The sequence below is a fragment of the Pogoniulus pusillus genome, chromosome 40, assembly GCF_015220805.1.
Source record: "Pogoniulus pusillus isolate bPogPus1 chromosome 40, bPogPus1.pri, whole genome shotgun sequence".
Classification (NCBI taxonomy): domain Eukaryota; kingdom Metazoa; phylum Chordata; class Aves; order Piciformes; family Lybiidae; genus Pogoniulus; species Pogoniulus pusillus.
Window position 1 is genome coordinate 2,810,179 of NC_087303.1, and position 25,503 is coordinate 2,835,681.

Consider the following 25,503-nt stretch of genomic DNA (forward strand, 5'->3'; position numbering starts at 1 on the left):
AACGGCTCCGGCTCCGGCCCCAGCCCCTTCCCGGACGCTGCAGCTCTCAGCTGCGGCTGGCAAATATTGACAGAGGGCTGAGGCCTGCTCTTTGCTCCTGCTAACGGTAAAGAGCTGCCCCTGGGGCAGAGGGCAGTGCCAGCAGGACTCAGGCCCGGTGGGCACTCGGCCCCAGCCGTGGCACAGAGCGGGCACCAAGCCCTCTACCAGCCCTTGCCCTGCTCACCCTGCGCCCAGCCCTGGGACCTGCTTGCTGTCTGCCCTCCTATCAGAGGCTGGTGTGTGCCAGCTGCTGTCAGCTCGGTGCCAGGCTCAGCAGCAGATGCCATGGTGTGGGATGGGCAAGGACCTGCAGCCACCTTGAGCGTGGCAAAGCTCTACTGAGCCCAGCAGGGTCTGCCCCTCCCTGAGCAGCCAAGAGCTGAGCTCAGCCCAGGCAGGCCCCAAGTCACCACCCCAATGCCCTTTCCTTGCCAGCATCAGCTCAAAGCCTGGGGCACAGCTGCAGGGCTTCCCTGTGCCACATCTCCCATGGCACTGCCACAGCAACCCCAAAAGAGGAGCTGTGAACCCTGCTAATGGGGCAGGGGCAGAGCCCAGCCCCGGGGGGGGTGCAGCAGGGACCAGGCTGAGAGTTAAAGGCACTTGAGGGGCAGGCTGGTGCCAAGCTACCATGGGCACCACTTTGCCCTTTCTGGTGATTCAAGTGGAAAGCACAAATGAAGGGAGTGGGGTGAAGGTGCCCTCAGGGTCAGGGTCTGGGCACAGTTAGAGGCAGACAGAGCCTGGCACGGGTGGGGCTGTGGCTGCTCACTGCTCCCTGGGCTCAGCTCTCCCCGGGAGGAGTTTCCAGCAGGAATTGGCTCACAGCAGAGCAGCAAAATCTCCTCCACCCCACCCAGGCCCACGCTGCCAACAGCAGCACCAGGGGCAGTCCCCAGCCTCCTGGGCTCCTGCAGGGGCAGAGGGTGGGGGGGTCTGGGGCACAGCCAGTTCGATTTCCACCCCCTGGCACAGAGCAGCTCTGCCATCATCCTCCTGGCAGCAGAAGAGGGGTCTGGGGAGCCAGAAAGGAAGAAGGAAGGAACCAGAGCCTGGCACTAGGAAAGGGCTGAGCTGTGATGGCAAAACAAGCAGAGGGGAGCTCAGTCTCTGACAGCTCAGCACGGGGATGATGCCCACAGGCAGGGCCCAGGCTGAGCCTGCAGGGGCAGTGAGGCTGCCTCAGGCTGCCCCAAGGGATGCCCTCTCCTGCCTGGCAGCAGGGCCCAGCCCCGCTCAGAGGGCAGCGATGGCCTTGGCAGCCACCCTGCGGCCCAGGGGCAGGCTGAGGTCGGTGATGGCCAAGACAATCTTGGGGCTGGACATGGTGGAGACCTTCACCAGCTCTGAAACCTGCAAGAGAGAGGACAGACACAAACTGAGGCCTGGCAGGGAGCCACCAGAGCTGGGCCAGGGAGATGCCCACCCCTGGGCGATGCCTGTGCCCTGGGAGCAGCACCTCAGGGACGAGGAGGTGATGGGCACAGGACTCACCATGGTGAAGGGCATGAACTGGAGGATGCTGCCACGGCTGCCCTGCTCCAGGCAGTCCACACACTCCTCCATGAACCACTGGACAAACTGGGTGTGGGTGCCAGCTGTCTTGGCACCCAGGATGGAAGAGATGAGCAGGAAGAGGTTTGCTGTGGAGAGAGGCAAACGTCACAGGCCAGGCTGGGCTGGCCCCAGCCCCTCCTCAGAGCTGAGAGGTGCCCAGCAGCATCCCAGCACGGCTGGAGCTGCCCCCAGTGCCAAGCCCTGCCCCTGGCACCCCCCTTACCCAGCACCCTGTTCAGAGGGTCCCTCATGCTGACGCTGTGCAGCTGGGAGGCGGAGAGGGAGGTGCTCATGGAGCGATCTGGTGGGGAGGAGAGCAGGAGTCAGCCTTGGGGGGAGGCTCAGACAGCCTCTTAGCTCCCCCTGGCAGTGCCAGTGTGCCCAACCTGGCCATCCCCAGCCACTTCAGCTCCAGGAGGGGCTCTGCCATGAGCTACCCCGTGGAGGAGGAGGGACCTTGGGTCCTTGGCACCCTCTGTGCACTGACAAGCAGAGGCCCTGCTGCTTGGGCACATCAGTGACACACAGCTGGCATCAGCCTCTGCCCCATCTCTGCCAGGCATGGGCAGCCCAGGCCCACACACGCCTGAAGAGGGGAGACTGAGACTGGAGAGGAGGGAGAAATCCTTGCCAGAGAGGGTGAGGAGACACTGGCACAGGTTGCCCAGGGTGGTTGTGGCTGGCCCCTCCCTGGAGGGGCCTGGGTGAGGCCTTGAGCAGCCTGTGCTGGTGGGAGGTGTCCCTGCCCTTGGCAGGAGGCTGGCACTGGATGAGCTTTGAGGTCACTTCCAACCCAACCCATGCCATGACTCTATGCCCCAGGCACGATGGGGCCTGGGGAGGGCTCCAGATGCTGCTCTCAGGGTGTGACCCTTGGCTCCTGCACAGGGCAGAGCTGCTCTGAGCTTGACCCAGCCTGAAGGCAGCTGCAAAGCATCTGTGGGGGCCACCAGTGTGCCCCTGCCTGCTTTGCATCCTGGCTGTGCCTCCCCACTGCTGCCCTGCATGGGCAGTGCCAGGCCGTGCCACTCCCTGGCACCCTCCACAGAAGAGAGCACAACTGCTGAGGTTGGCTGTGGAGCCAGACAGATGTTCAACAGCTGCACAGCAACCCTCAGACCTCACCCCCCAGGGCCCAGTGCAGCTACCAGGGCTGAGCCACATCCAAGGGACTGGCAGCAAAGCCTGGGACAGAGCACAGGGGCTGGAGGAGAGGAAATGGCCTCAGGCTGCACCAGGGGAGTTCAGGTTGGGCATGAGAACAAACCTCCTGCCTGAAAGGGTTCTCAGAGCCTGGCACAGGCTGCCCAGGGAGGCGGTTGGATGCCCATCCTTAGAGGGCTTTCCAAGAGGCAGAGCTGTGGTGCTGAGGGCCAGGACTCAGCCCCAGCTGAGGCAGAGTTAAGGCTCTGAGGACCACCAAGAAGTTCTCCAACCCAAACCATTCTGTGACCCGACCCAAGCTGAAGCCCTGCTGGGTGCTCCTGCAGGAGAGGCTCTGGGATCATCTCCAGAGCCCAACAGGACAGAGACCTCCTCGGGCAGGCTCTTGTGGAGAGCTCAGAGAACACAGGCAGGGCCCAGAGCAGCAGGAGCTACCTTGTTCTGTGCTGGGAGGGGGGGGGGATGTGTGGGGGCTGAGGGATGCTCATCACACACCAAAAAAAAACCACCACTCAGAACCTTCCTCCCACACTTCTCATCACGAGGAGCTCCCTGGCTGCTGCAGGAAGCAGCATTTCCACATCACCACAGCAAAGAGCCCAACACAAAAAAGTCCTGAATGTCAGTGGGATGAGTTGGGAACTGCCTCCCAGGGTTAAAAAAAGAGAGGGGAAAGCCCCAAATAGCCCCAGCAAAACCACAGCCCTGAGGGGTGAGCTGAGGAGCAGCAGGAGAAACGATGACCCAGGAGCAACCTGACTCAGGGAGCTCAGGCAGCACACGTGGGAGCTGGGAGGGCAGCAGATGTGGCAGGAAGGCTCAGGGCAACCCCCCCCTGGAATGTCCTCCCAGAGCTGTCCCAGCCTGTGGCCCTGAGCTGGGGGACAGAGGTGAGGCAGCAGAGACTCAGCAGCTCCTTTGGCTGCCTCCTTAGCAGGATTGGAACCCCAGGATGACAAAATGGGTTGGGTTGGAAGGGACCTTCAAGGTCAGCCAGTGCCAAGGGCAGGGACACCTCCACCAGCCCAGGCTGCTCAAGGCCTCATCCAGCCTGGCCTGGAAGACCTCCAGGGAGGACACATCCACAACCTCCCTACCCTCACCACAAACAGTTTCTTCCTGCTCTCCAGTCCAAAGAGCAGAGGAGGAACATTGCTGTGCCAGTGCACATCTCCCACCCCAGAAAGGAGCAGAAAGCAAAGGGCTGCCCACCCTCACCCACCCCCAGGAGCCCCCTCCCCAGCCACACTTACTGGGGCTGGAGAGGATGTTGGCATCCTCCTCGTTGGAGCTGAGCAGGCGCATCAGCTTGGAGGGCTGAGTGTCGTCCAGGGGGAAGAGGCTGATGTAATCCTGGGGGGCAGCAGAAGGGCTTCAGCCTCACTGCTTCCTCTCTGAAGGGGAGTTCCTAAGCCCCCTCCCCAAAGCTGAGGCCCACCCTGGGCTCCACACAGCTCTGGACCACAATCTCTGCTCACCCCCAGCCTGGACCAAGCATACTCAGACCACCTCATCACCAACCCCCCTTGGAGGGGAGGGGAGGAGAGGAGGAGAGGGGGAGGGAGAGGAGGAGAGGGGGAGGGAGAGGAGGAGAGGGGGAGGGAGAGGAGGAGAGGGGGAGGGAGAGGAGGAGAGGGGGAGGGAGAGGAGGAGAGGGGGAGGGAGAGGAGGAGAGGGGGAGGGAGAGGAGGAGAGGGGGAGGGAGAGGAGGAGAGGGGGAGGGAGAGGAGGAGAGGGGGAGGGAGAGGAGGAGGGAGAGGAGGAGAGGGGGAGGGAGAGGAGGAGAGGGGGAGGGAGAGGAGGAGAGGGGGAGGGAGAGGAGGAGAGGAGAGGGGGAGAGAGAGGAGAGAGGAGAGGGGGAGAGAGAGGAGAGAGGAGAGGGGGAGAGAGAGGAGAGAGGAGAGGGGGAGAGAGAGGAGAGAGGAGAGGGGGAGAGAGAGGAGAGGGGAGAGGGGGAGGGAAGGGAGAAGGGAGAGGAAGGAAAAGGGAAAAGGGAGAAGGGAGAAGGTCTCTGTTTGAAAGTCTGAAGAGCTCAGCCAGCCCAGAGATGCCAGGCAGGGTTGGCTCTGGTCTCAGCTGCCCACTCCTGCCACCATCACCTCCTGCAGACTCTGCTCACAGTCTCCACCCCAGCCCTCACCTCGATGTCCTCTCGGTGCCTCTTTTTCTGCCTGCTGGAGGCCTGCCCCTTGTTGTGAGAGGAGTAGGAGCTCAGGGCACACCAAACAGAGAGCCTGGGGACAGAGCAGGGACACTGCCAGTGCTGCCAGCCCACTCAGATGACAGTGAGAGAGCAAGGGAAGGTGGCAGAGCTCAGTGTGCCCCAGGAGGGGACACAGCAAGGCCCTGCTCAGTGAGAGGCAGGAGGATGGCACAGGATGTCTGCTCCTGGCAGCAGTGTGCCAGGGCCAGAGCAGGAATTGTGGCAGCTGGGACCCCTGGCCTGGCACAGAGCATCTCCCCAGCTCCACTGACAGGCCCACCCAGCCCCGAGGAGATGATGCCCACAGATCTGGGGTCTCACTTGGCCAGGGCCTTGCCCGGGGGGTCCATCAGGGTGTGCCACTTGGAGGAGTCTGTCAGCAGGTTGGGCAGGATGTGGCCCAGCAGGGTCAGCGTCAGCTGCTGCATGTCCAGGCAGAAGATGGCATAGAGCAGCTCCACAGCCCTCAGGGTGTGCTCCTTCCTGGTCTCCTTCAGCAGCTCCTGCAGGGTCAGAAGCAGGCAGGAGGAGGAGGCACAGACAGAGCTGGACCTACCCCAACCACACCTCTTGGGCACCAGCAGCACCAGACCCTCCTTTCATAGAGCCACAGAATCAGCCAGGCTGGCAGAGAGCTCCAAGCTCACCCAGCCCAGCCTGGCACCCAGCCCTGCTTGGCTTCAACACCTCCAGCCATGGGCACTCCACCACCTCCCTGGGCAGCCCATTCCAGTGCCAATCACTCTCTCTGACAACAACTTCCTCCTCACATCCAGCCTGAGCCTGCCCTGGCACAGCTCCAGCCTGGGTCCCCTTCTTCTGGCCCTGGCTGCCTGGCAGCAGAGCCCAACCCCACCTGGCTACAGCCTCCCTGCAGGCAGCTGCAGGCAGCAATCAGCTCTGCCCTGAGCCTCCTCTGCTGCAGGCTGCACCCCCCCAGCTCCCTCAGCCTCTCCTCACAGGGCTGTGCTCCAGGCCCCTCCCCAGCCTTGCTGCCCTGCTCTGGGCACCTGCCAGCACCTCAGCAGCTCTCTGCAATGGAGGAGCCCAGAGCTGGACACAGCACTGCAGGGGTGGCCTGAGCAGTGCTGAGCACAGGGGCACAAGAACCTCCCTTGTCCTGCTGCCCACACTGCTCCTCAGCCAGCCCAGGATGCCATTGGCTCTGCTGCCCATCTGAGCACTGCTGCCTCCTCTGCAGCTCCTCTCTCACAGCACCCCCAGGGCCCTCTCTGCCTGCCTGCTCTCAGCCACTCTGGCCCCAGAGTTGGTTTGTTGTGGCCAAAGTGCTGAACCTGCCCTTGGCCTTCTTCAATCTCCTCCCCTTGGCCTCTGCCCACCCATGCAGTCTGCCCAGGTCCCTCTGCAGCACCCTCCTCAGCGCCCAGCCACGACACTGGCACGGGTGGGCAGCCCTTACCTTGACCAGGTTGTTGCAGAACCAGTAGACCCCCCCCATGTGCAGGAGGGTGTCCAGGATGTGGATGGAGCAGCTGTCAGCCCAGCCCCGCTCCAGCACCCTGCTGAACACTGCCACCAGCACCTCCCGGATGGGCTTCTTGGGGGGCAGCAGGTTCCAGTAGGGGATGGGGTCCATGCCTGCCGAGGGGAACTTGATCTGGGTGGCAGTCTGCTGCAGCACATCGGCACACATGTGCTCCAGGATCGAGCTCATGATCACCACCCTGCCGAGCACAGGCCTCAGCGCCGCCGGCAGAGGGCAGGGCAGCAGAGGGGGAGGGGGGAGGAGGAAATGGAGGGAGGGGAGGAGAGGGAGAGGAGGTGGAGGGAGGTGAAACTGGGGGGCAAAGCGAGGGCAAGCAGGGGGGAAGGGGGTGGAAGTGCAGAGAAAGTGGAGAGGAAGGCAGGGGGAAGAGGAGGGGAAGTTGGGGGAGGAAGGGGAGAGGAAAGAGGCAGGAAGTGCCGGGAAAGTGCAGAGGAAGTGGGGAGGAAGGCGAGGGGAAGTGAGGGGGAAGTGAGCAGGAAGGGTGGAGGAAGCAGAGGGGGGAGGAGGGTGAAATAGGGGGACAAGGTGGGCAGAAGTGCAGAGGAACTGTGGAGGAAGTTGAGGGGAAGCAGGGGGGGAGCAGAGGGGAAGTGGGAGGAGTGAAGGGGGAGCGAGGGGAAGCAGGAGGGAAGAGGGAAGAAGGGGGAGAAAGTGGGGGGAAGTGGGAGGAACCAAGACAGAAGTTGGAGGAAGTGGGAGGGAAGTGCAGGGAAGGTGAGGGGGAAGTGGAGGGGAAGAGGGAGGAAACGGGGGGGTAAGTGGGGGTAAGTGGGGGGAAGCAGGGGGGAAGCAGGGGAGAAGTGAGGGGAAGCAGAGGAGGAATGGGGGGGAAGAGGGATGGAAGTGGGAGGAAACAAGAGGGGAGTGGGAGGGCAGTGAGTGGAAGTGGGAGGAAAGCGGGAAGAAAGTGGGAGGGAAATGGGAGGGAAGTGGGGGGAGGAAGTGGCAGGGAAGCAGCAGGGCAGTGGGGGGGGGAAGTTTGAGGAAGCGAGGGGAAGTGGGGAGCAAGCAGGGGGCAGGGAGGCAAAGTGGGAGGAAAGGATGGGGAAGGGAGGAAGTGAGAAGAAGTTGGGGTGGAAGTGGGAGGGAAGTGGGAGGGAAGTGGGAGGGAAGTGGGAGGGAAGTGGGAGGGAAGTGGGAGGGAAGTGGGAGGGAAGTGGGAGGGAAGTGGGAGGGAAGTGGGAGGGAAGTGGGAGGGAAGTGCACATCCCCCCCAGGGCCAGGCTGGGAGAGCTAAGCCTGTTCAGCCTGCGGAGAGACCTCAGAGCTGCCTGCCAGCGCCTGCAGGGGAGCTGGGGAGGGACTCGTGGCAAGGGCTGGCAGTGCCAGGAGGAGTGCCAATGGCTTTGAGCTGGCAGGGGAGAGGCTGAGAGTGGAGATGAGGGAGAAACTGTTGGCAGTGAGGCTGTGGGGAGACCCTGGCACAGTTGGCACAGGGAGGTTGTGGAGCACAGAAGCACCCAATGTGATCGAAGATCACATTGGGTGCTTCTGTGCTCCACAACCTCCCTGGAGGTGCTCAGCACCAGGCTGGATGAAGCCCTCAGCTGGGTAGGAAGAAGCTGAACCTCCTGGGCAGGGGTGGGGGCAGGGCATGTGCCAGGCACTCACCGCTCGTTGTAGAACTGCAGGGTGCTCTCCCCGTGCAAAGGGGTCGCCAGCTGCTGGATCATCTGCAGGGACTTCTCCCTCTCATCCAGGCCCAGCATCCTGACGTGTGCCACCAGCCAGGCCACGGCACACACTGCCATGCTGCACACCTTGCCCTTGATGCTGTCTGTGATTTTCTAAGGGGGGGGAGGGGGCAGGGAGAAGAGCAAGGTGAAGCTTTGTGGGTGCCAAGGGCCTCGCCTCAGGTGCCAACTCCCGCGGCTGCAGGTCGCCGCCGCAGGCTCCAAGCCCTTCTCTGTCAGCTGAGCTTGCCCCCTGCCAGCTCCACTGCCACCAAGGGCTTGGGGCTATGCCAGTTCTCCTCCCCAGGTAGGAAGCAGGCAGCAAGTTGTGTGGTGGCATTCAGGGCAGGAGGGCACAGCACGGTGCCAGTGCCCTTGGTTTGTCCCACCTGGCTCACCTGGATGGCCTCTGCCTGCCCCCTGCCAGCTCCACTGCCACCAAGGGCTTGGGGCTATGCCAGTTCTCCTCCCCAGGTAGGAAGCAGGCAGCAAGTTGTGTGGTGGCATTCAGGGCAGGAGGGCACCCTGGTCACTCCTCAGGGCACAGCACAGTGCCAGTGCCCTTGGTCTGTCCCACCTGGCTCACCTGGATGGCCTCTGCCTGCCCCCTGCCAGCCCCACTGCCACCAAGGGGCTTGGGCTATGCCAGTTCTTCTCCCCAGGCAACAAGAAGGCAGCAAGTTGTGTGGTGGCATTCAGGGCAGAAGGGCACCTTGGCCACTCCTCAGGGCACAGCACAGTGCCAGTGCCCCTGCTGTGCCCCAGCAGACTCACCTGGATGGACTCAAAGGTGAGCCTGCCCTCTGCCAACCTCACTGCCATCAAAGTCTCGAGGCTATGCCAGTTCTCCTCCCCGGGTAGCAAGCAGGTAGCAAGTTGTGTGGTGGCATTCAGGGCAGGAGGGCACCCTGGCCACTCCTCAGGGCACAGCACAGTGCCAGTGCCCCTGCTGTGCCCCAGCAGGCTCACCTGGATGGACTCAAAGGTGAGGACTCCGTTCTCCCAGGCGTTGAGGATCTCCAGGATGGCAGCTGAGATGCTCAGACAGGCCTCGTGCCACTTCATCTGCCTGGCAGGGAGAGAAGGAGGCCCAGGAGGGCATTCAGGGTGGGGGTCAGAGAGCCAGGGAGGATGGGGTGGGTGCTCCCCTCCTTGCTCTGCCCCAGCCTGGCAGGGTGGGTGTGCAGGCCCAGCTCTTACACCAGCTTCATCTCCGAGGAGTTGTTGAGGAGGGCAACCAGGGACTCCACCTTGGTGGAGTCGGGGCGGAAGCAGGGGTGGTCAGGGTTGAGGATCTTGCCCTCCTCGGGCATGCAGGTCAGCATCCAGGTCTCAAAGAAGGGCACCTCGCCAGGGGGGCTCGACTCCGACAGGATCACCTGCAGGGCAACCACCACAGGCTCTGCCACGCTGCCAACCTCCCCCGGGAGGCTGCTGGGGTCCCCCTGGCAGAGGGAAACCCTTACCCTGGAGACTGTCCCTGCACCCCGGGGTCTGTCCCTGCACCCTGGGGTCTGTTCCTGCACCCTGGGGTCTGCTCACACCCTGGAGTCTGTCCTCCACACTCTGGCGTCTGTCCCTGCACCCTGGGGTCTGCTCCCGCACCCTGGGGTCTACTCCCACACCCTGGAGTCTGTCCCTGCACCCCGGGGTCTGTTCCTGCACCCTGGGGTCTGCTCTCACACCCCGGGGGCTGTCCCTGCACCCTGGGGTCTGTCCCTGCACCCTGGGGTCTGCTCACACCCTGGAGTCTGTCCCTGCACCCCGGGGTCTGTCCCTGCACCCTGGGGTCTGCTCTCACACCCTGGGGTCTGTCCCTGCACCCTGGCGTCTGTCCCTGCACCCTGAGGTCTGTCCCTGCACCCCGGGGTCTGCTCTCACACCCCGGGGTCTGTCCCTGCACCCCGGGGTCTGTCCCTGCACCCCGGGGTCTGTCCCTGCACCCCGAGGTCTGTCCCTGCACCCCGGGGTCTGCTCTCACACCCCGAGGTCTGTCCCTGCACCCCGAGGTCTGTCCCTGCACCCCGAGGTCCGCTCCCAGCCGCGGGGAGCTCAGGGCCATGCGGACAGCGCCGCCTTGTGGCCCCTGCGCGCATAGCGCCCGGGAGGCGCTGGTCAGCGCTCCCAGTAGGGCTCTGGTTTCCAGCCTGCGGCCTGTGGGTTTCCCCCTCTACCACAGGACTCGCCAGGGGGAACCACAGCATCTCTTGGGGAGATGCAAGGCCAGGACATGTCCCGAGGGACTGTGAGTGTGGCATTGAGGTCACTGCAGCCTGCCCAGAAAGGGCCACTTGTGCCCTACCCACCAAGCTGTGCCAGCTGGAACATGGCACTGTGGGGTTGGGGTGCACAGCCCAGGGCTGGGGGGAGTACAGCTTAGGACTGGAGCAGAGAGCCTGAGATCATGGCACAGAACCCAGATCAGGAAGCTGAGCCCAGTATTGGGGCCCAGGACCCAGGACTGGGGTGCAGGGCCCAGCTGGCAGCCAGCTGGAAGGGCTCCTGGGAGGGGATCCAAGCTGGGAATGCCACAGCCTGCTCCCCACTGCCACCCCAGGGACACCATTTGGACCAAAAAAGTTCTGTTTGGCTCAGCTGCTCTGCAGCAGCTGCTCAGCAAAGTCACTCTGGGCTGGACTGGGGGGGATGAGACCTCCTCAGGCAGCCCTGGACACATCTGCAGGAAGCTGCCTGCAGTCAGGACCCTACTCCCTGCTCCCTGGGGCTGGCCCCTGGCTCCTTGTCTATCCCTGCCAGTGTCTTGGTGCCCTCTGGGTGCCCTTTGGGTATTGTTTTGTCTCCCAGCACACAACCAGATGAGGAAACCTGGAAAATTCCTCATGCAACTCAAGTGCTGCTTCCTGAGCAGGGCTGCAACTTCCTCCTCTCCACAGGGGGAGGGCTGCTGATGTTCATCCCAGCTGCATGGACACCCCCCAAAACCCAGACCAGAGTGGAGCAATGCTGGGAAAAGCCTGCTAAGATCAGAGCCAGTCCAGAGAGGAGGCTGGAGGCAGCACTGGCACTGATGCCAGGGTACCATAAAGAGCCCAACCAAAGCCCTCAGGAAGGCTGCAGCCACCCCTGGTCCATCAGCTGGTGCCAACAGCCCCCACAGGGATGGGTCTGGGTGCAAGCAGGACCAGCTGGCTTTGCCCCAGCTGCCGAGGTGCTGCCAGGGAGGATGGGGACACGAGGACAGTGGCAGACTGGCCACTAGAGGAGGCTGACAGGCTGCAGAGCTGAGCTGGCAAGGTCAGAGCCACATCCCTTACCTCGGAGCCGTAGGTCTGGGCCACATGGCAGAGCATGAGGAAGGAGATGTCAAAGAGCAGAGCCCGAACCGGGGCAGATTTGGCTGAGGGAGGAGAAGCAGAGAGCTGGGAGACCTCCAGCCTGGGCACAGGGCCCTGCCAGCTCAGGGAACAGGATCCTGCTCCCTCCAGGCAGCTTTTCTAACCCACAAATGCTTGTGTGTGAACCCAGAGGTGCCAACTGCCTCCCCTTCAGCCCATCTGCCTCCTTTCCAGCTCCCAGAGCAGCTTTGCCCCTGCAAGGAAGGCAGCCCCAGCCCATCCCTGAGCTGTCCCCACACAAGGAAGGTCAGAGCAGAGTTTCATCACTGCACTCAGAGTCCTTATCTGCAGCTCCGTGCTCCACATCATCCCTCCCAGGGAGGCAGCCACGGCAGGGCCAGCCCCAGGGGCCCCACGGGCTGGGTCGGAGGGAAGCAGCTGATGCCCCCCTGAGCAGAGAACACCCCACACTGGAGATGGCCACGTGTGAGGGCAGCAGCTCCCCAAGTGCCCAGATCCACGCTGGCACCTGGCCACGCGCCCCCTGTGCCAAGCTCCCTGCTGGTAGCCCCCGTCTGAGCCTGGCACAGCTCAGCTGACTCTGCCACCACAGCTAGTCCCAGTTTAACCCAGCTGGGCCCCACAGCATCCCCCCAGACACAGAGCAGCTGTGGGCAGCACAGCTCAAAGCACCCCACAGAGGGACACAGCCACTCACAGCCTTCGCCGCCGATCTGCTTGGTGAACTCATTCAGCCTGCAGGGAGCAGAGAGGGCACAGTGAGGCGGTGGTGACACAGTGACAGCAGGGGAGGTGGCACCTTCCCAGAGCCCTTCCTGCACCCCACGCCAGCGGGCAGGGCCCAGCTGTGCAGACAGCCTCCGGGTGCAGCAGGGCCAGGACAGCTCCTCCCTCGCTGCCTCTGCTCCCCCTGCAGCCAAACAGGTCCAGCGACGCTGCCTCTCCCCACGGCCTCTCGCCCGATCCGGCCCTGCCTGCCTGCCTGCATGGGGCTCTGAGCCTCCAAAGAGCCACGCTGGGGTGGGCTGGAGCTGCCCAGGGCTTCCCCACTGCAGGAAGCTCTCACACAGCCCTATGCATGCCAGGGCTCTGTTGGCAGCAGGACATGGATGGCTGAGAGCACAAAGTGCAGGCAGGAGTGCCCTGGACCCGAGGCTGTGCCAGTGCCCTTGGCCCTCCTCAGCCCCTGAAACCAACCTGCCCTGGTCAGGGAGAAGAGAAGGGAATGGGAGGCTGGGGGGGGGTAGGGAGCTGTGGGGTGCAGCCTCCCTCAGATCAGCCAGTAAGGGTGGGAAGTGGCCTTTAAAGGTCACTCTGCTGCAGCCAACCTAGAGCAGGCTGCTCAGAGCCCTAAACAACCTGACCTGCAACGGTGCCAGGGATGGGGCAGCTCCCACCTCTCTGGGCACATCAAAAGCTTCTTCCTTCTCTCCCTCTTTGAGTTCAAACCATCCCCCCCCTTGTCCTGTCCCAACAGGCCCTGCTCAAAACCATGCCCAGCTTTCTTCTCAGCCCCTGAAAGGCCACCACAAGGTCTCCTCGGAGCCTTCCCTTCTCCAGCCTGAACACTCCAAGAAGCCCTCTCCAGGGCTCTGCTGAATCCAATCCTGCACAGACACTGGTGCAGAGGCACATCCAGCCCTGCTCTGGGGGAGAACTTGTGGAGCTTCCCACTCTGCCCAGCCCCTCCCTGGTCAGCAGGGACAGCAGCACCCAGGTGGGCACTCACTTGATGAACTTCCGAGCAAAGGATTTCAGCTTGCCCGTGGCTGCCGCCGCTGCCAGCAGCAGGTCCAGGCTCTTCCCAGACAACATGTGACCCAGCACCCCCAGCAGGCCCTCGGGGGACTTGGAGTGATCTGCATCCATGGTCTAGCAGAGAAAAAGAGAGAGAGAGAGGAAAAGAGAAGTCATGGGGAACGCTGTGCTGCAGGGCAGCAGCAAAAGCCCAGCCACGGGGCAGAGCTGAAGGGCTGCCAGAGCTGTCCCGTGAGGACTCGGTCGGTGAGCAGGGCATGGGGGAAAAGTGATAATGAAGCCCTCCCCAGTGACCCACAGGGTTGGTGGAGGTGGTAATGGCAGAGCAGAGGAGCATGACCAGCAGCCAAGCATCCTCTTGAGGCGAGGAGAATGATGCAGGGGGTGGGAGGAGGCTCCGGGGAGCAGGGGAGATGCAGGTGGGGAAGCGGCTGAGAGCAGGATGGGCAGAGCTGGCTGGGCTCAGGCTGCTGGCACTCGACAGTGTGCCACCTGACAGCTCCTCCAGCTTGCTGGGAAGGAGGAGGGGAGCTCCTGGTCTCCATGGCAGAGCAGCAAGGCTGGAAGTGATTCCTCTATTTCCCCATCCAAGCGTGTTGGGGAGGGCGGGGCGGGGGGGGATCAGGCACCTCCCAGGCGCTCCGGCTGCCTGCTGCTGCTGGGAACAGGCTGTGAGGCCAGGGCAGCTTGCCCAGTCTGGAGACAGGAGGGGACTCACCTTCAGGATGTTGGTGACAGTTGGCTCAGCCCTCAGGATGAGGCCAGGGTTGGGCTGGATGTTGGCATTCTCTGCTGATTTCAGGTGTGGGGCATGTTCTCTGTCTGCATCCCTGAGGGCCCAGAGGAAGAGTCAGGGAGCAGGACCTGCTCGCACTGCCCCCCTCAACTCCACCACCAGCACCCCTAAGGGAAGGCCACCACCACCTCAGGGCCACCAGCAGCTGCCACTCCAAGAGGGCAGAGTTTGGCTGTGCCAGAGCTGCAACTGAAAGCAAAGCCTCATCTCTGCAGGCCAGCATCTGCCAGTGGCATCACAGCTGCCTCCTGACACTCCTCCACCCGTCCAAGAAGGGTGAGATGAGGTGCCCCAACCCCCCCCGGGCACACAGACTGCTAAGGGAGGGAGGGAGGGGGCTGGGCTGTACCTTTTGGCAGTCAGGTTGTTCATGTTGGTCTCTGAGAGCAGCCCCTGCTTGTTGCACTCCTGCAGGAGCTGGTACATGCAGTTGCAGCTGGAAGAGAGAGGAAAGAACTGCCTGGGAGAGCATTGCTGCTGCCCTGGGCGATGCTGCAGGGCAGGGGCACTCCTGGGTTGTCCTCCCAGCCCTGCTCCCACTCCTCCAAGGATGCTGCAGGGCCTAAAGCAGCTCCAGACATCACACAGCATCACCAGAACATCCCTCAGCCATCAGGCACTCGCTGCCTCTCTCACTTGGCAGCGTCAGGGCCTCGAGGAGGAGGATTTGGATCAGAAACTGACAAAGCCTGGCCAGAAGCTGTTCCAGCACGTCATAGCACAGCTCCCAGCAGAGGAGATGAGGTTGGTGTGGCCCAGTCTGGGCACAGGCTGGCTGCAGGGCAGCCCTGGGCAGGGTGAGCACTCACTTGCATCGCTGATCGACTTTGTCGAGCAGAGGAGTGAGCTTCAGCAGGAACTCGAAGGCACAGTTGACATCCTCAGTGAAATCCTGCTGCCCACAAGGCCAAGAGCTCAGCTCAGAGCCAGCTCAAGCCTCCCTCTTCCCCTCTCCCCCCACCACTTTGTCTGTCAGAGGAAGGCTGTGGACTCACAGGACCATTTCCTAGCCCAGCCACCCCCAGCTCAGTGCTGCTGACAGCCTCCAGGGCTCACCTTGTCCCCTTGAGGATACTTCTTGAGTTTGACCAGGACCTGGGGGATCTGAAAGGCATAGGGCAGGAGGTGAGTGGCTGAGGCAGGCCCTGTTCTGCAGGCAGGACCCCCACAGAGCAGCAGCCCCCACATGAGACACCTGCAAGCAGCTGCAAACTGGCTGGGCCCAAAAGGTGGTGGGGACTGCAGTTGGCTCCAGCTGGGGGCCACTCACAAGTGGTGCCCCAACCCCAGGGCTGTGCTGGGACCAGGTCCCATTGGTGTCTGTATCAATGACAGAGGGGATCCAGGCACCCTTGGATCAGCAGTGGTGTGGCCAGCAGGACCAGGACAGGGACTGTCCCCCTGGACTGGGCACTGGTGAGGCCACACCTGGAGTATGTGGGTCAGTTTTGGGCCCTTCCCTCCATGAAAGGCATTGAGGGGCTGGAGCAGGTCCAGAGAAGGGCAATGAAGCTGAGGAAGAGAGGCCCTGAACAGCAAGGGTGATGCTCAGCAGGCTGCAGAAGAGCCAGGGCATGAGGGGACAGGAGAGGAGAACAGATTTTGTGCCAGGGTTTGGGGCTCAGCAGGGGCTGAGCAGGAAGGGAAAAGGCAGCAGCAGTGCCAGGGATGTGCTCATGTGGGGCTGGGCTCTGCCTTCAGGGAGGTGAAGGCTGTGGAGCTGTGCTGGGCTCTGCCTTCAGGGAGGTGAAGGCTGTGGAGCTGTGCTCATGTGGGGCTGGGCCCTACCTTCAGGAAGGTGAATGCTGTCCACTTGAGCTCCTCTGTGCCCTCTGGGGACTCGATGAGCCCCACGAAGCAGGCCTTCCAGATCTCCAGCACGAAGAGTGGGGTGGGGATGCGCTGCAGGGCACGAAGGGAAAACCCAACCAGTGCTGGCAAGGCCAGAAAGTGCCTCCCCCCAACCACAGCCAAGCCCTGAACCCCCTGTGAAGGTGTGGATGGGCTCCTGCTGCTGCCAGCAGCTGCAGCCATACCCTTGGAGCAGGACAAGCCCTGAGAGGTTACACAGCTCAGAGCCACAGTGAGGTCCTGGCCCCACAGCTCACCCCTGGCAGCAGAACAAGATGCCCCTTCTGTACCTGCATCCTCTTCACCATCATCAGCTGCTCCACCAGAGGCTGGGTCTCTCCTGTGAGGTTCATGGTGCCCTCCAGCAGCACCAGGGCATGCACGGTGGGGAAGCCAGTCTTGTTCAGCTGCTCCGAGTGCACTGACAGCATGCTGGGGATGCTGGGGGCACACAGCACAGCCTCGCTGCAGCCCCCCCAGGGATGGATCCTTCCTCCTCCTGCCACATCCTCCTTTCCCAGCTAGGCCCCTGACCTCTGCTCTTGGCTGTAGCTCCTTTGTGCTACCACAGCCCAGGCCTTGGGAGCGTCTCCAGGGGGATCCAGAGCCAGGATGGCAGCCCTGGTGTGGCCACAGCAGCTGAGGGGGCCCCAGGGTCACCACAGAAGCAGGCTCTGGACCAGACTCTGTCACAGCAAGTCACCACCAGCCCTGCCCCCACTCCTGCCCCGGGGCCTTCTGTCAGCCCCAGCTCGCTGCTGGTGCAGGGAACTGAGCTGGGAAGGGACAGGACAGCAGGGAGCCGGCGTGAAGGGGAGCAGGAGGCTCTCAGCCCCCTCCCCACAGCAGCTCAGACCCAAGCCCCTGGGGACAGCAGCACAAAGCTACCTCTTGGTGAGGGAGATGCAGTCCTCGGCCTGGCTTCGCAGTGGGGAGCTGCTGAGGCTGCTCAGGCTCTCCCCCAGCTTGACAAGAGACTGCTCCACGATGCTCCAGGAGGCTGGGGAGGGAGGACAGGCAGTCAGTGCCACGCCAAGAGGCCAGGCAGGCAGCACACCTCTGCTCAGCCAGGCCAAGGGTCTATGTGCCACCCAGCAGCTCCTGCTTCAGGCTCAGCCTGGCACAGCCTCTCGGCCAGATGCAGGCAGTGAGTGGAGGTGCAGGGCTGTGCCAGGCAGGCTGGCAGAGCGCAGGACACGGCAGGCGCCCAGGAACAGCTCCTGCAGCCTTCACATTAATTCTGCCTCTCTTCCAAGGGCAGCACGGAGGGAAGGGAGGGGGCAGAGGGTGGCACAGAGCCAGGGAGAAGACGGTTACAGCACTAGGGCTGGAAGATGGATGGGCTTGGAGCTGCAGGGACAATGCGGCAGGAGCCGGGCAGGGGGAAGGGAGAGGTGGCAACGACATCTCCTCAAGGTAGGGCAGAGCAGGAGGAAGCCCTGGCAGTGGGCACGGGCAGAGCGTGCCACGGGGCAGGGCAGGGGCAGTGACATACAGGCCTCCTCCAGCTTGGCAATGTGAATCAGGGCACGATTCTTGGTGCTGCTGAGCATCTTCTCCAGCCGCTCCAGGCACATCTTCAGCTGGCTCTCCGCTGCCACCTGCTCCAGAGGCTCCTTCAGCTTCTCGCCGTAGAAGGTGGCACAGCGCAGGAGCCAGGTGAGGGCACTGATCAGTGCCCGGCACAGCCCAATGCACTCCTCTGCCTTGCCATGGCAGCTGGGAAGGGGAGAGCAAGGAGCCTGAGCTGGCTCTGGAGGCACAGACACAGCTCAGGGATCCCAACCCCACAGCCCAGCCCAGCCCAGCCTGGCAGCTCCCCTGCCGCAGACCCCAACTAGAGCAGCCCCCAAGCATCCCCCTGCTGAGTCAGGGGACACCAAAGCTTGCCCAGTGCCATGGCATCTGGAAAGGGGAGAGCAAGGAGCCTGAGCTGGCTCTGGAGGCATAGACACAGCTCAAGGATCCCAACCTCACAGCCCAGCTCAGCCCAGCCTGGCAGCTCCCCTGCTGCAGACCCCAACTGGCACAGTCCCCCTGAGCATCCCCCCTGCTGTGCCAGGGGACACCAATGCTTGCCCAGCACTGCCTCCTCTCTGGCCACTCTCTGCCAAAGGGAAACTTTCCAAGCCTCTAATGAAATTATCTTGCTCAGAGGAGGCTCAGCACCAACCCAAGCACTGCGAGGGGCCAGAGCTTCCCCCTCCCAAGGTACAACTCATGGAGGCAGAAGTTCTGATGGAGCTAAGCAGAGGATCAGAGCAGGCAGAGGTTGGACTCTGTGCCTGAACTCTGTGCCTGGCTCTGCACTTGGCCAGCAGCAGCTCCTTGTCAACCTCTGTGACCTCTGCACATTCATTGCTGCTGCTTCATTTCACCTAACCGAAGTGCTGCTACCTTCCTCTTCTTCCTCCTCCTCCTCCTTCTGCAGCCCTGCTCTCTGCTCCAGCCTCCCAGAGAAGGCTCTCAGGGGTTAACAGGAAGATTTCTGAGCTTACTAAAAAAGTTTTGCTGCCTTTTTTTTTTTCCTTCTTCTTCTTCTTTTTTTTTGTGGCCTGAATTGTCTGCACTCCCCTGGGCCCTGCAACACCAACGGAAGAGCACGAAGCAAAACAAGGCAGCTGCCTGGGGCAGCCTGAGACAGGGCCCTGGGAAGCTGCAAGAGGCCACACAAGAGAAACCAAAGAGCCTGAGGGGAGAGATGGCCTCAGCCCGCAGGGCTCATGCCCACCCCTATCTACCTGAGCTGGGCAGGAATATGCCAGCAGAGAGGTTTCTTTCAGAGTAAGCTGGTTTGCTGCAGCCTCCCAAAGAGCTGCTGGGCTTTAGGACTCCCTTTGCTCTTTCTCTCTGCTGTGGCAGCCAGAGTGGGACAGCAGCTTGGGAATGGATGTGGGGCCTGAAGGGGGAACCTGCTCCATTCTGTCAGGATGAGTGCCCCGGGCTCAGCCAAGCCCCACTGGGTCTGGATAGTGCCCACCCGGGGCCAAGGTGGCAGCGCTGGAAGGGCCAGGCAGTACCTGAGGCGGTCACAGAACATGTCGAGGATCTCCAGCAGGGACTGCACACACAGGTCCCGCGAGAAGTCGTCGAACTAGAGCAGGGGCAGAAGGAGGGAATCCAGATGGGGGCTGCTGGCTCCAGCAGCTCCAAAAGCCAAACTCAGCTCCTTCCTGCGTAGCCTGGGCTGGGCTCTACCGGCCGCAGGATGCCCGCTCTGGCAGCTGCCCAGCAGCCACTCGAACAAGAACTAGGTCAGAGCTGTCGGACGGCTGGGTCGTGCCCTCCGTGCCGTTGTGGGAGGCAACAACGGCAGCAGGGTCGAGGCTGAGCTTTTCTCAGCAGCCTCCACAAGACAGCGCCGAGGGCCTGAGCTTTTGCCGCGGCGGCGGCTCGGCGCCAGCCCGTGTGCCCATCCCCGCCTCGGCGGGGTTGGCAGCCTGTGCCAAGAGCCCGGCCGGCCGCGGGGCTGGGAGGATGGTGGGCAGCAGAAGAGCAGCAGAGCAGATGGGGCCACCCTGCCGGGCCGGAGCTAGCCTGCAGCTCTGTTCTCAGCCCATGCTGCTCTGAAGGAGGAGGATTCAGCTCTCAAGGTCAGCTCTACCCAGCCTGCTGGAACGGGCAGCCAGGAGGGCACCGAGCCTGCGCCGCTCGCAGCAGCCCTGCCGCTGTGCTGGGTGCTGGCTGCCAGCCGGCCCTGCGCTCCCCGGGCAGCGCCACAGCTCTGCTGTGCCCTCCTCAACCCCGCCGGGGCTCTGTGGGGTGTTCATGGCACAGCTCTAACCTGTGGCACCCCAAAACCACGCTGGCATCGGAGGAGCCGTTAGCATCTTTCCCTTCCTGTCCCCCAGCAATCAGGGGGAGGTGAGGGGGAAGGGAAATGTCCCTCCTTGAATTCTTCCTCTTCAGATCATCTCCCCTCAAATTCCCCTTTAAATTCTTCCCCCCCCCCAAAATCAATCATTCTCCTCCTAAGTTACTCTCCCTTAAATTAATCTCCTTTGAATTATTCTCCCTTCAATTACTCTCCCTTAAATAACTCTCCCTTCAGACCAGAGGTCACCCTGGCAGAGCTGCTGCCCGAGGAGGCTGGGGGCAGCCTGCAAGGGGCTACCAATGCCCCCCTCCCTCCCCCCCAGGAGCAGCCCCAAACGCCAAACAGAGGCAGCCACAGAGGGCTCATCCCCACCAAAGCACCAGAGACCACCAAACCCCCATGAGAAGGCAGCTGGCCACAGTGGCACGGCCAAGGTGCTGGCAGCCCTCCTTCTCTCCCTTCCCTCCCTCTCTCCCTTCCCTCCCTCCCTCCCTCTCAGGTTGTTTTCCCATGGCCAGCTCCGGATCCCCGCGGCACTGCCAGCGCCGGCGCCCGCAGAGGGCTGCGGTTTCCGGCAGCCCAGGCGTGGTTTGACACGCAGGGTGCTGCGGGGCAAGAGCCTGCCAGGCCCCACACGACGGAGAGGGATGAGGATTTCACACCCACGACCGTGCCCCTACAAGCAGAGGAGGCAGCAGCCTGTCCTCAGCCAGCCAGAGAAAGGCTCGGGGGCTGCCTGGGCGCTGCCCGCCCGCTGCTGACTCAGCAGAGGATTTCGTTTTCCACTTGACCTATATTTGGTGAGAGTGGCGGTGGGGAGGGAAATGCATCCACGGGGGCAAAGAGAACCACCTCGGGCAGCACCTGCCAGAGCCATACCTTGCTGATGGCAGTCAGGACCGTGGAATACGACACCATCTAGGAAGAGAAAACAGCCCACGGCGAGCGCGGGGCAGCGGCGCCTTAGCGGGCACAGGGTTGCCAACGCCGTGCCCGGTTGCTGAGGAACGACAAGGTCAGGGCATGGCCCCCGCTGCCTGTCACCCACAGACAGGGCTGGGGCCGGGCTGCTGACCCGGCACAAATCCAAACAGACATTTTTAGGTGAAGGCTGATTGGTTTCACACAAACTGCAGGCGGCGTCAAACGCCGCGGCTCAGGATCTGCCTGGGCTGAGGATCTGCGCCCCATGTGCAGCCTGGCAAGGGGCAGAGGCTATTTACAGAACCCCCGGGCATACATTGGGCACTTCAGCACCTGCCCGAGCCTAGGAGAGGCGTGGATGAGAGACTGAAGGGCTCAGCACGCCAGTTTCTTTGCTCACTTGCTAAGCAGGACTGCGAGGAGATGCCCGGCAGCAGGCTGGCAGGGGGTTGGCAGGCAGGGGGTGGTTACCTGGGAGCTGATGGCATACTTCAGGTAGGACAAGATGAGTGGGTTGGGTGAGGGCCCGATCATGGCCTGCTCCAGAAGAGCCTCTGCAAGCAAAGGAGAGGGTTCAGGTCTCAGCTCAGCACCTGCACAGCGCAGGGGCACTCACACCTACCCACGCTGCCCTCATCCCACGGGCAAGGTGGCAAGGGCAGACTGTGCCAACCATGGCAACTCTGTGCTGCTCTTCCCCGGGTTCAGCCCAATCCCACAGCTTCCTAATCCCCCCACGGCAAAAGGCAGTGAATAATTCAGGCAGCCTGAGCAGCCTCCTGCTAACTCAGCTCTGCTCTGGCACCCTGGCCCCAGAACGCTGCCTGCTGCTCTCCAAAGCACCTTCCCCTCCCTCCCACCACCTGCCCAGGAGCTTCTCGCATCCTCCAGCCAGCGCTGTGGGGGTTTTTTTTTCGCTCTGGCACCTGGGGCTGAACTCAGGGCAGACAGAGCCCTGCCCCCCTTCCCCACCCCCCCAGCCAGGACCAGCCCTGCGCGTCTGGCCCTCCCTGCCGCCGGCTGCCTGCCAGCGCCGGGGCCGGTGCCGGCTGCAGGGGCTCTGCCCGTCCTATCTGCTCAGTCAAGCCTTTAATTGACCATTTGAACTATGGCAGAGCACAGGAACCACCTCCGGAAAACAGGCCCCGGGCTGCTGCACGGGCTCTAAGTAGGTCAAAGCACCCAGATGCAAGAGGGGGCAGGAGCTGTTTGGGAAGTTGTTGCCCCAAAGACAAGGAGGAAGAGGAGGAGGAGGAGGAGGGAGGGAGGGGAGCGCGGGGAGGAGCCGTCGCTGGATGCCAATCACGAGAGCAGGAGACTCCCTGGGTCTTGCTGGAAGGCTGAGACCTCGGCCAAAAGCATCCCAGCTCCAGGACAGAAGGCTGATGGCAGCCTCCCCCTCCCCAGCCAGTCAGGGAGTGTCACTGCGAGCCAGCCACATGCTGCTCCCCGCTGCAGAGGTGTCAGCACACATTTGCTGGGCAGCGCCGTGATCCTGGCAGCCCGTGCCAGCTTCTCCTCCTTTGTGCTTCCCAGCTGAAAGGCAGGAGCTTGGGAAAGGACAGCTCCAGGGCCCGGGGAGCAGCCTCCCTGCGTGCCCACAGCGAGGCTCCTGCTGCCCAGGATGGCCTCGGTGTCAGCTTCCCTCCTTTGAACTTCCCTTTCCCAGCCCCTTCGAGTCAGTTTCACCTCTATCTCTGCAAGGTCAAGCCCCACAGACCCAGCTCAGCTCCTCCAGCCCCACAGACTCAGCTCCTCAGTTCAGCATCTCCAGCTCCATGGCCCCAGCTCAGTTCCTCTAGTTCCACAGCCTCAGCTCAGCCCCACCAGCCCCACAGCCTCAGCATCTCCAGCCCCACAGTTCCAGTTAAGCTCCCCCAGCCCCACAGCTCCAGTTCAGCATCTCCAGCTCCATGGCCCCAGCTCACTTCCTCTAGTCCCACAGCCTCAGGTCAGCCCCACAGCCTCAGCTCAGCTCCTCCAGCCCCACAGACTCAGCATCTCCAGCCCCACAGTTCCAATTTAGCTGCCCCAGCCCCACAGCTCCAGTTCAGCATCTCCAGCTCCATGGCCCCAGCTCAGCTCCTCTAGTCCCACAGCCTCAGCTCAGCTCCTCCAGCCCTACAGACTCAGCATCTCCAGCCCCATGGCCCCAGCTCCTCCAGCCTCACAGTTCTAGTTTAGCTTCCCCAGCTCCACAGCTCCAGTTCAGCATCTCCAGCTCCATGGCCCCAGCTCAGCTCCTCCAGCCCCACATCAGATGGGGCTGGGCACATCCACACACTGACCCCAGCAAAGGCAGCAGCAGGCAGGGAACAAACCCAGCCTGAGGGTGAAGCCTCCCAAAGCCCACCAGGTTAAAAAACAACCAGGGTGGGATGGAGGGAGGGCCAAAAGGACCCACTGGGGAAGGGTGTGGGGTGAAGAGCATCTCTGCCTGCAGCAGGGCTGCTTCCCCTTCGACCCCCTGGCTGCAGCAAAGCCTCTGTTTGTTTCTCCAGGGCTCACACACACACAAATGCTTGCTGCAGGAGGTGAAAGAAAAAAAGATATTAAAGGAAAGAAAGAAAAAAAAAGGAAACCAAACCCAAACCCCAACAAACCTAGCAACAAGTTTCTATAATTGGCATTAAAAGCCTGGCAAATCTTTAAACCAGAGAGCTCAGCAGGTACCAAGGTTTGGCAGCACTCGTGTCAAACGCCCTTGAATGGGGATGGGGAAAGCAAGCTGGGGGTGGGAAGCAGCACCTGGCTCCTTCACAGAGCTTTTCACTCCCTTGGCTGGACACAGTGAGAGGGCAGATGGGGTCCTCAGCTGCTCTCAAGCGAGGAGAAACTGAGGCAGCTGGAGGGAAGGGATCCACGCAGAGGGAGCTGGGCAGGCTGCAGAGGTGGGCACAAGCCAGGCTCAGGAGGTTCAGCAAGACCAAGGGCAAGGTCCTGCTGCTGGGGCGAGGCAATGCCAAGCACCAATCCAGGCTGGGCAGTGCCAGGCTGGAGAGCAGCCCTGAGGAGAGGGACTTGGGGGTGCTACTGGAGGAGGAGCTCAACAGGAGCCAGCAGTGTGCACTTGCAGCCCAGAAAGCCAAGCAGAGCCTGGGCTGCAGCAGCAGCAGTGTGGCCAGCAGGGCCAGGGAGGGGATTCTCCCTCTCTGCTCTGCTCTGCTGAGAACCCACCTGGAGTCCTGCATCCAGCTCTGGAGCCCCTGGGACAAGAGGGCTGTGGAGATGCTGGAGAGTGTCCAGAGCAGGGCCAGGAGGATGCTGAGAGGCTGCAGCAGCTCTGCTGTGAGCACAGACTGAAAGAGTTGGGGCTGTGCAGGCTGCAGCAGAGGAGGCTCCCAGGGAACCTTCTTGTGGCCTGCCAGGATCTGAAGGGGGCTCCAAAAAAGCTGGGGAGGGACTTTTGAGGCTGTCAGGAAGTGGCAGGAGTGGGGGGAATGGAGCAAAGGTGGAGGTGGGGAGAGTGAGTCTGGAGGTGAGGAGGAAGTTGTTGAGCAGGAGAGTGGTGAGAGGCTGGCAGGGGCTGCCCAGGGAGGTGGTTGAGGCCCCATGGCTGGAGGTGTTTCAGGCCAGGCTGGCTGAGGCTGTGGGCAGCCTGCTCTAGGGTAGGGTGCCCCTGGGCATGGCAGGGGGGTTGGAGCTGGCAGATCCTTGTGGTCCCTTCCAACCTTGCCTGATTCCATGATTCTATCAATCTGTGTGGGGAATGGAGCAGCAGAGATTCCTTTTGAGGCCAGGCTGGGCAAGTTGGGGTTGCTCAGCCTAGAATCATAGGATTAGTCCACAACCTCCCTGGGCAACTTGTGCCAGTGTCTCACTACCCTCACTGCAAAGAACTTCTTCCTAACATCCAGTTTCAGTCTCCCCTCTGCCAGTTCAGACACATTTCTCCTCCTCCTGTCATTTTAAGACCTTATCAATAGTCCCTCTCCAACCTTCCTGTAGCCCACTTCAGATACTGGAAGGCAACTAGAAGGTCTCCTTGAAGCCTTCTCTTCTCCAGGCTGCACAGCCCCAACTCTCTCAGCCTGTCCTCAGAGCAGAGCTGCTGCAGCCCTCTCAGCATCTCCATGGTCCTATTCTGGACTGGCTACAACAGTTCCATGTCCTTCCTGTGTTGGGGGTTCCAGAACTGCACACAGTGCTCCAGGTGGGATCTGATGAGAGCATCCTGAAGGTGTTTTCCAACCAAAACCACTCCACTACGATTCCAGCAGCCTTTCCACACCCATCACTGCCCCCCAGCTCTCCACCACCAGCTGAGCTTCAGGCCAGCTTCACCTCCAGCCCAAAGCAACCAGACCACCCTTAGCAAGTCACCCCAGACCCAAAGCCCCATCCACCTCACTCCTGCCCACCTGCACTGCCCACCCCCAACCCCACGGCCCCTCTAACTCCTTCCCCTCGCCCCACACCTCCCAGACCTGCCAGGTTGAGGATGTCCCAGGTAGCCCCACGAGGGAAGAACTTCTTCATGTTGATGGCCCACTGATAGTCGCTCCATCTCTCCTTCCAGGCCTGCAGGATGGCCTGCTTCAGGTTCACCACCTTCATGGCTCTGCAGGCGGCAGAAAGGAACGAGCCAGGAGCAGCTTTGAGGCAGGGAGGCAGCTCCTGAGGCCGCAGCCAGGCCGCAGCCACCCCGGGGCGGGCTGGGAGGACTCCAGAGCCAGCCCCCCCCACCCCTCCCCCGCCACCAGAGGTACAAGGTCCGGCTCCGGAGATGCCCCCAACGCCGCCGGTTCCGCCTCGCCGCCCCTCACCTTGCCCCGGCACCGCCGCCACCGGCCAGAGCTTCCCCTAGCGCCGGGGCGCCGCCATCCTGGCACCCAGCAGCAAGGCGAGCGCTGATTGGGCGAGGGCGGCGCGGGGGGTGCTGGGAGATGTAGTT

The 25,503-nt window shown here is 62.5% G+C and overlaps 2 protein-coding genes across 3 annotated transcripts; both read right to left on the reverse strand.

Annotated features, from left to right (window-relative positions):
• Window positions 1-1,099: 1,099 nt before the first annotated feature.
• On the reverse strand, window positions 1,100-25,454 carry MED24 (mediator complex subunit 24). Of its 2 annotated transcripts, XM_064174261.1 has the most exons (26): window positions 25,376-25,454; window positions 25,037-25,170; window positions 21,081-21,163; window positions 20,565-20,603; window positions 18,889-18,962; window positions 17,364-17,587; window positions 16,757-16,868; window positions 16,159-16,309; window positions 15,806-15,919; window positions 15,074-15,121; window positions 14,827-14,909; window positions 14,367-14,453; window positions 13,940-14,051; window positions 13,193-13,335; window positions 12,161-12,198; window positions 11,422-11,504; window positions 9,347-9,525; window positions 9,116-9,215; window positions 8,085-8,260; window positions 6,387-6,651; window positions 5,288-5,469; window positions 4,904-4,997; window positions 4,017-4,116; window positions 1,823-1,900; window positions 1,537-1,685; window positions 1,100-1,395 (listed from the first exon to the last, which is right to left on the reverse strand). In XM_064174261.1, exons 2-26 carry the CDS (start codon window positions 25,164-25,166, stop codon window positions 1,279-1,281), a joined length of 2,961 nt encoding a protein of 986 aa, XP_064030331.1. In that variant the 5' UTR covers window positions 25,167-25,170; window positions 25,376-25,454; the 3' UTR covers window positions 1,100-1,278. The 2 variants fall into 2 exon arrangements, with proteins under 2 accessions (XP_064030331.1, XP_064030332.1); XM_064174262.1 differs by lacking the exon at window positions 20,565-20,603.
• LOC135191789 (uncharacterized) lies at window positions 6,666-8,067 on the reverse strand. The gene is made up of 2 exons (XM_064174386.1): window positions 7,989-8,067; window positions 6,666-7,913 (listed from the first exon to the last, which is right to left on the reverse strand). The coding sequence occupies exon 2, from the start codon at window positions 7,679-7,681 to the stop codon at window positions 6,668-6,670; it is 1,014 nt and encodes a 337-aa protein (XP_064030456.1). The 5' UTR covers window positions 7,682-7,913; window positions 7,989-8,067; the 3' UTR covers window positions 6,666-6,667.
• Window positions 25,455-25,503: the final 49 nt, after the last annotated feature.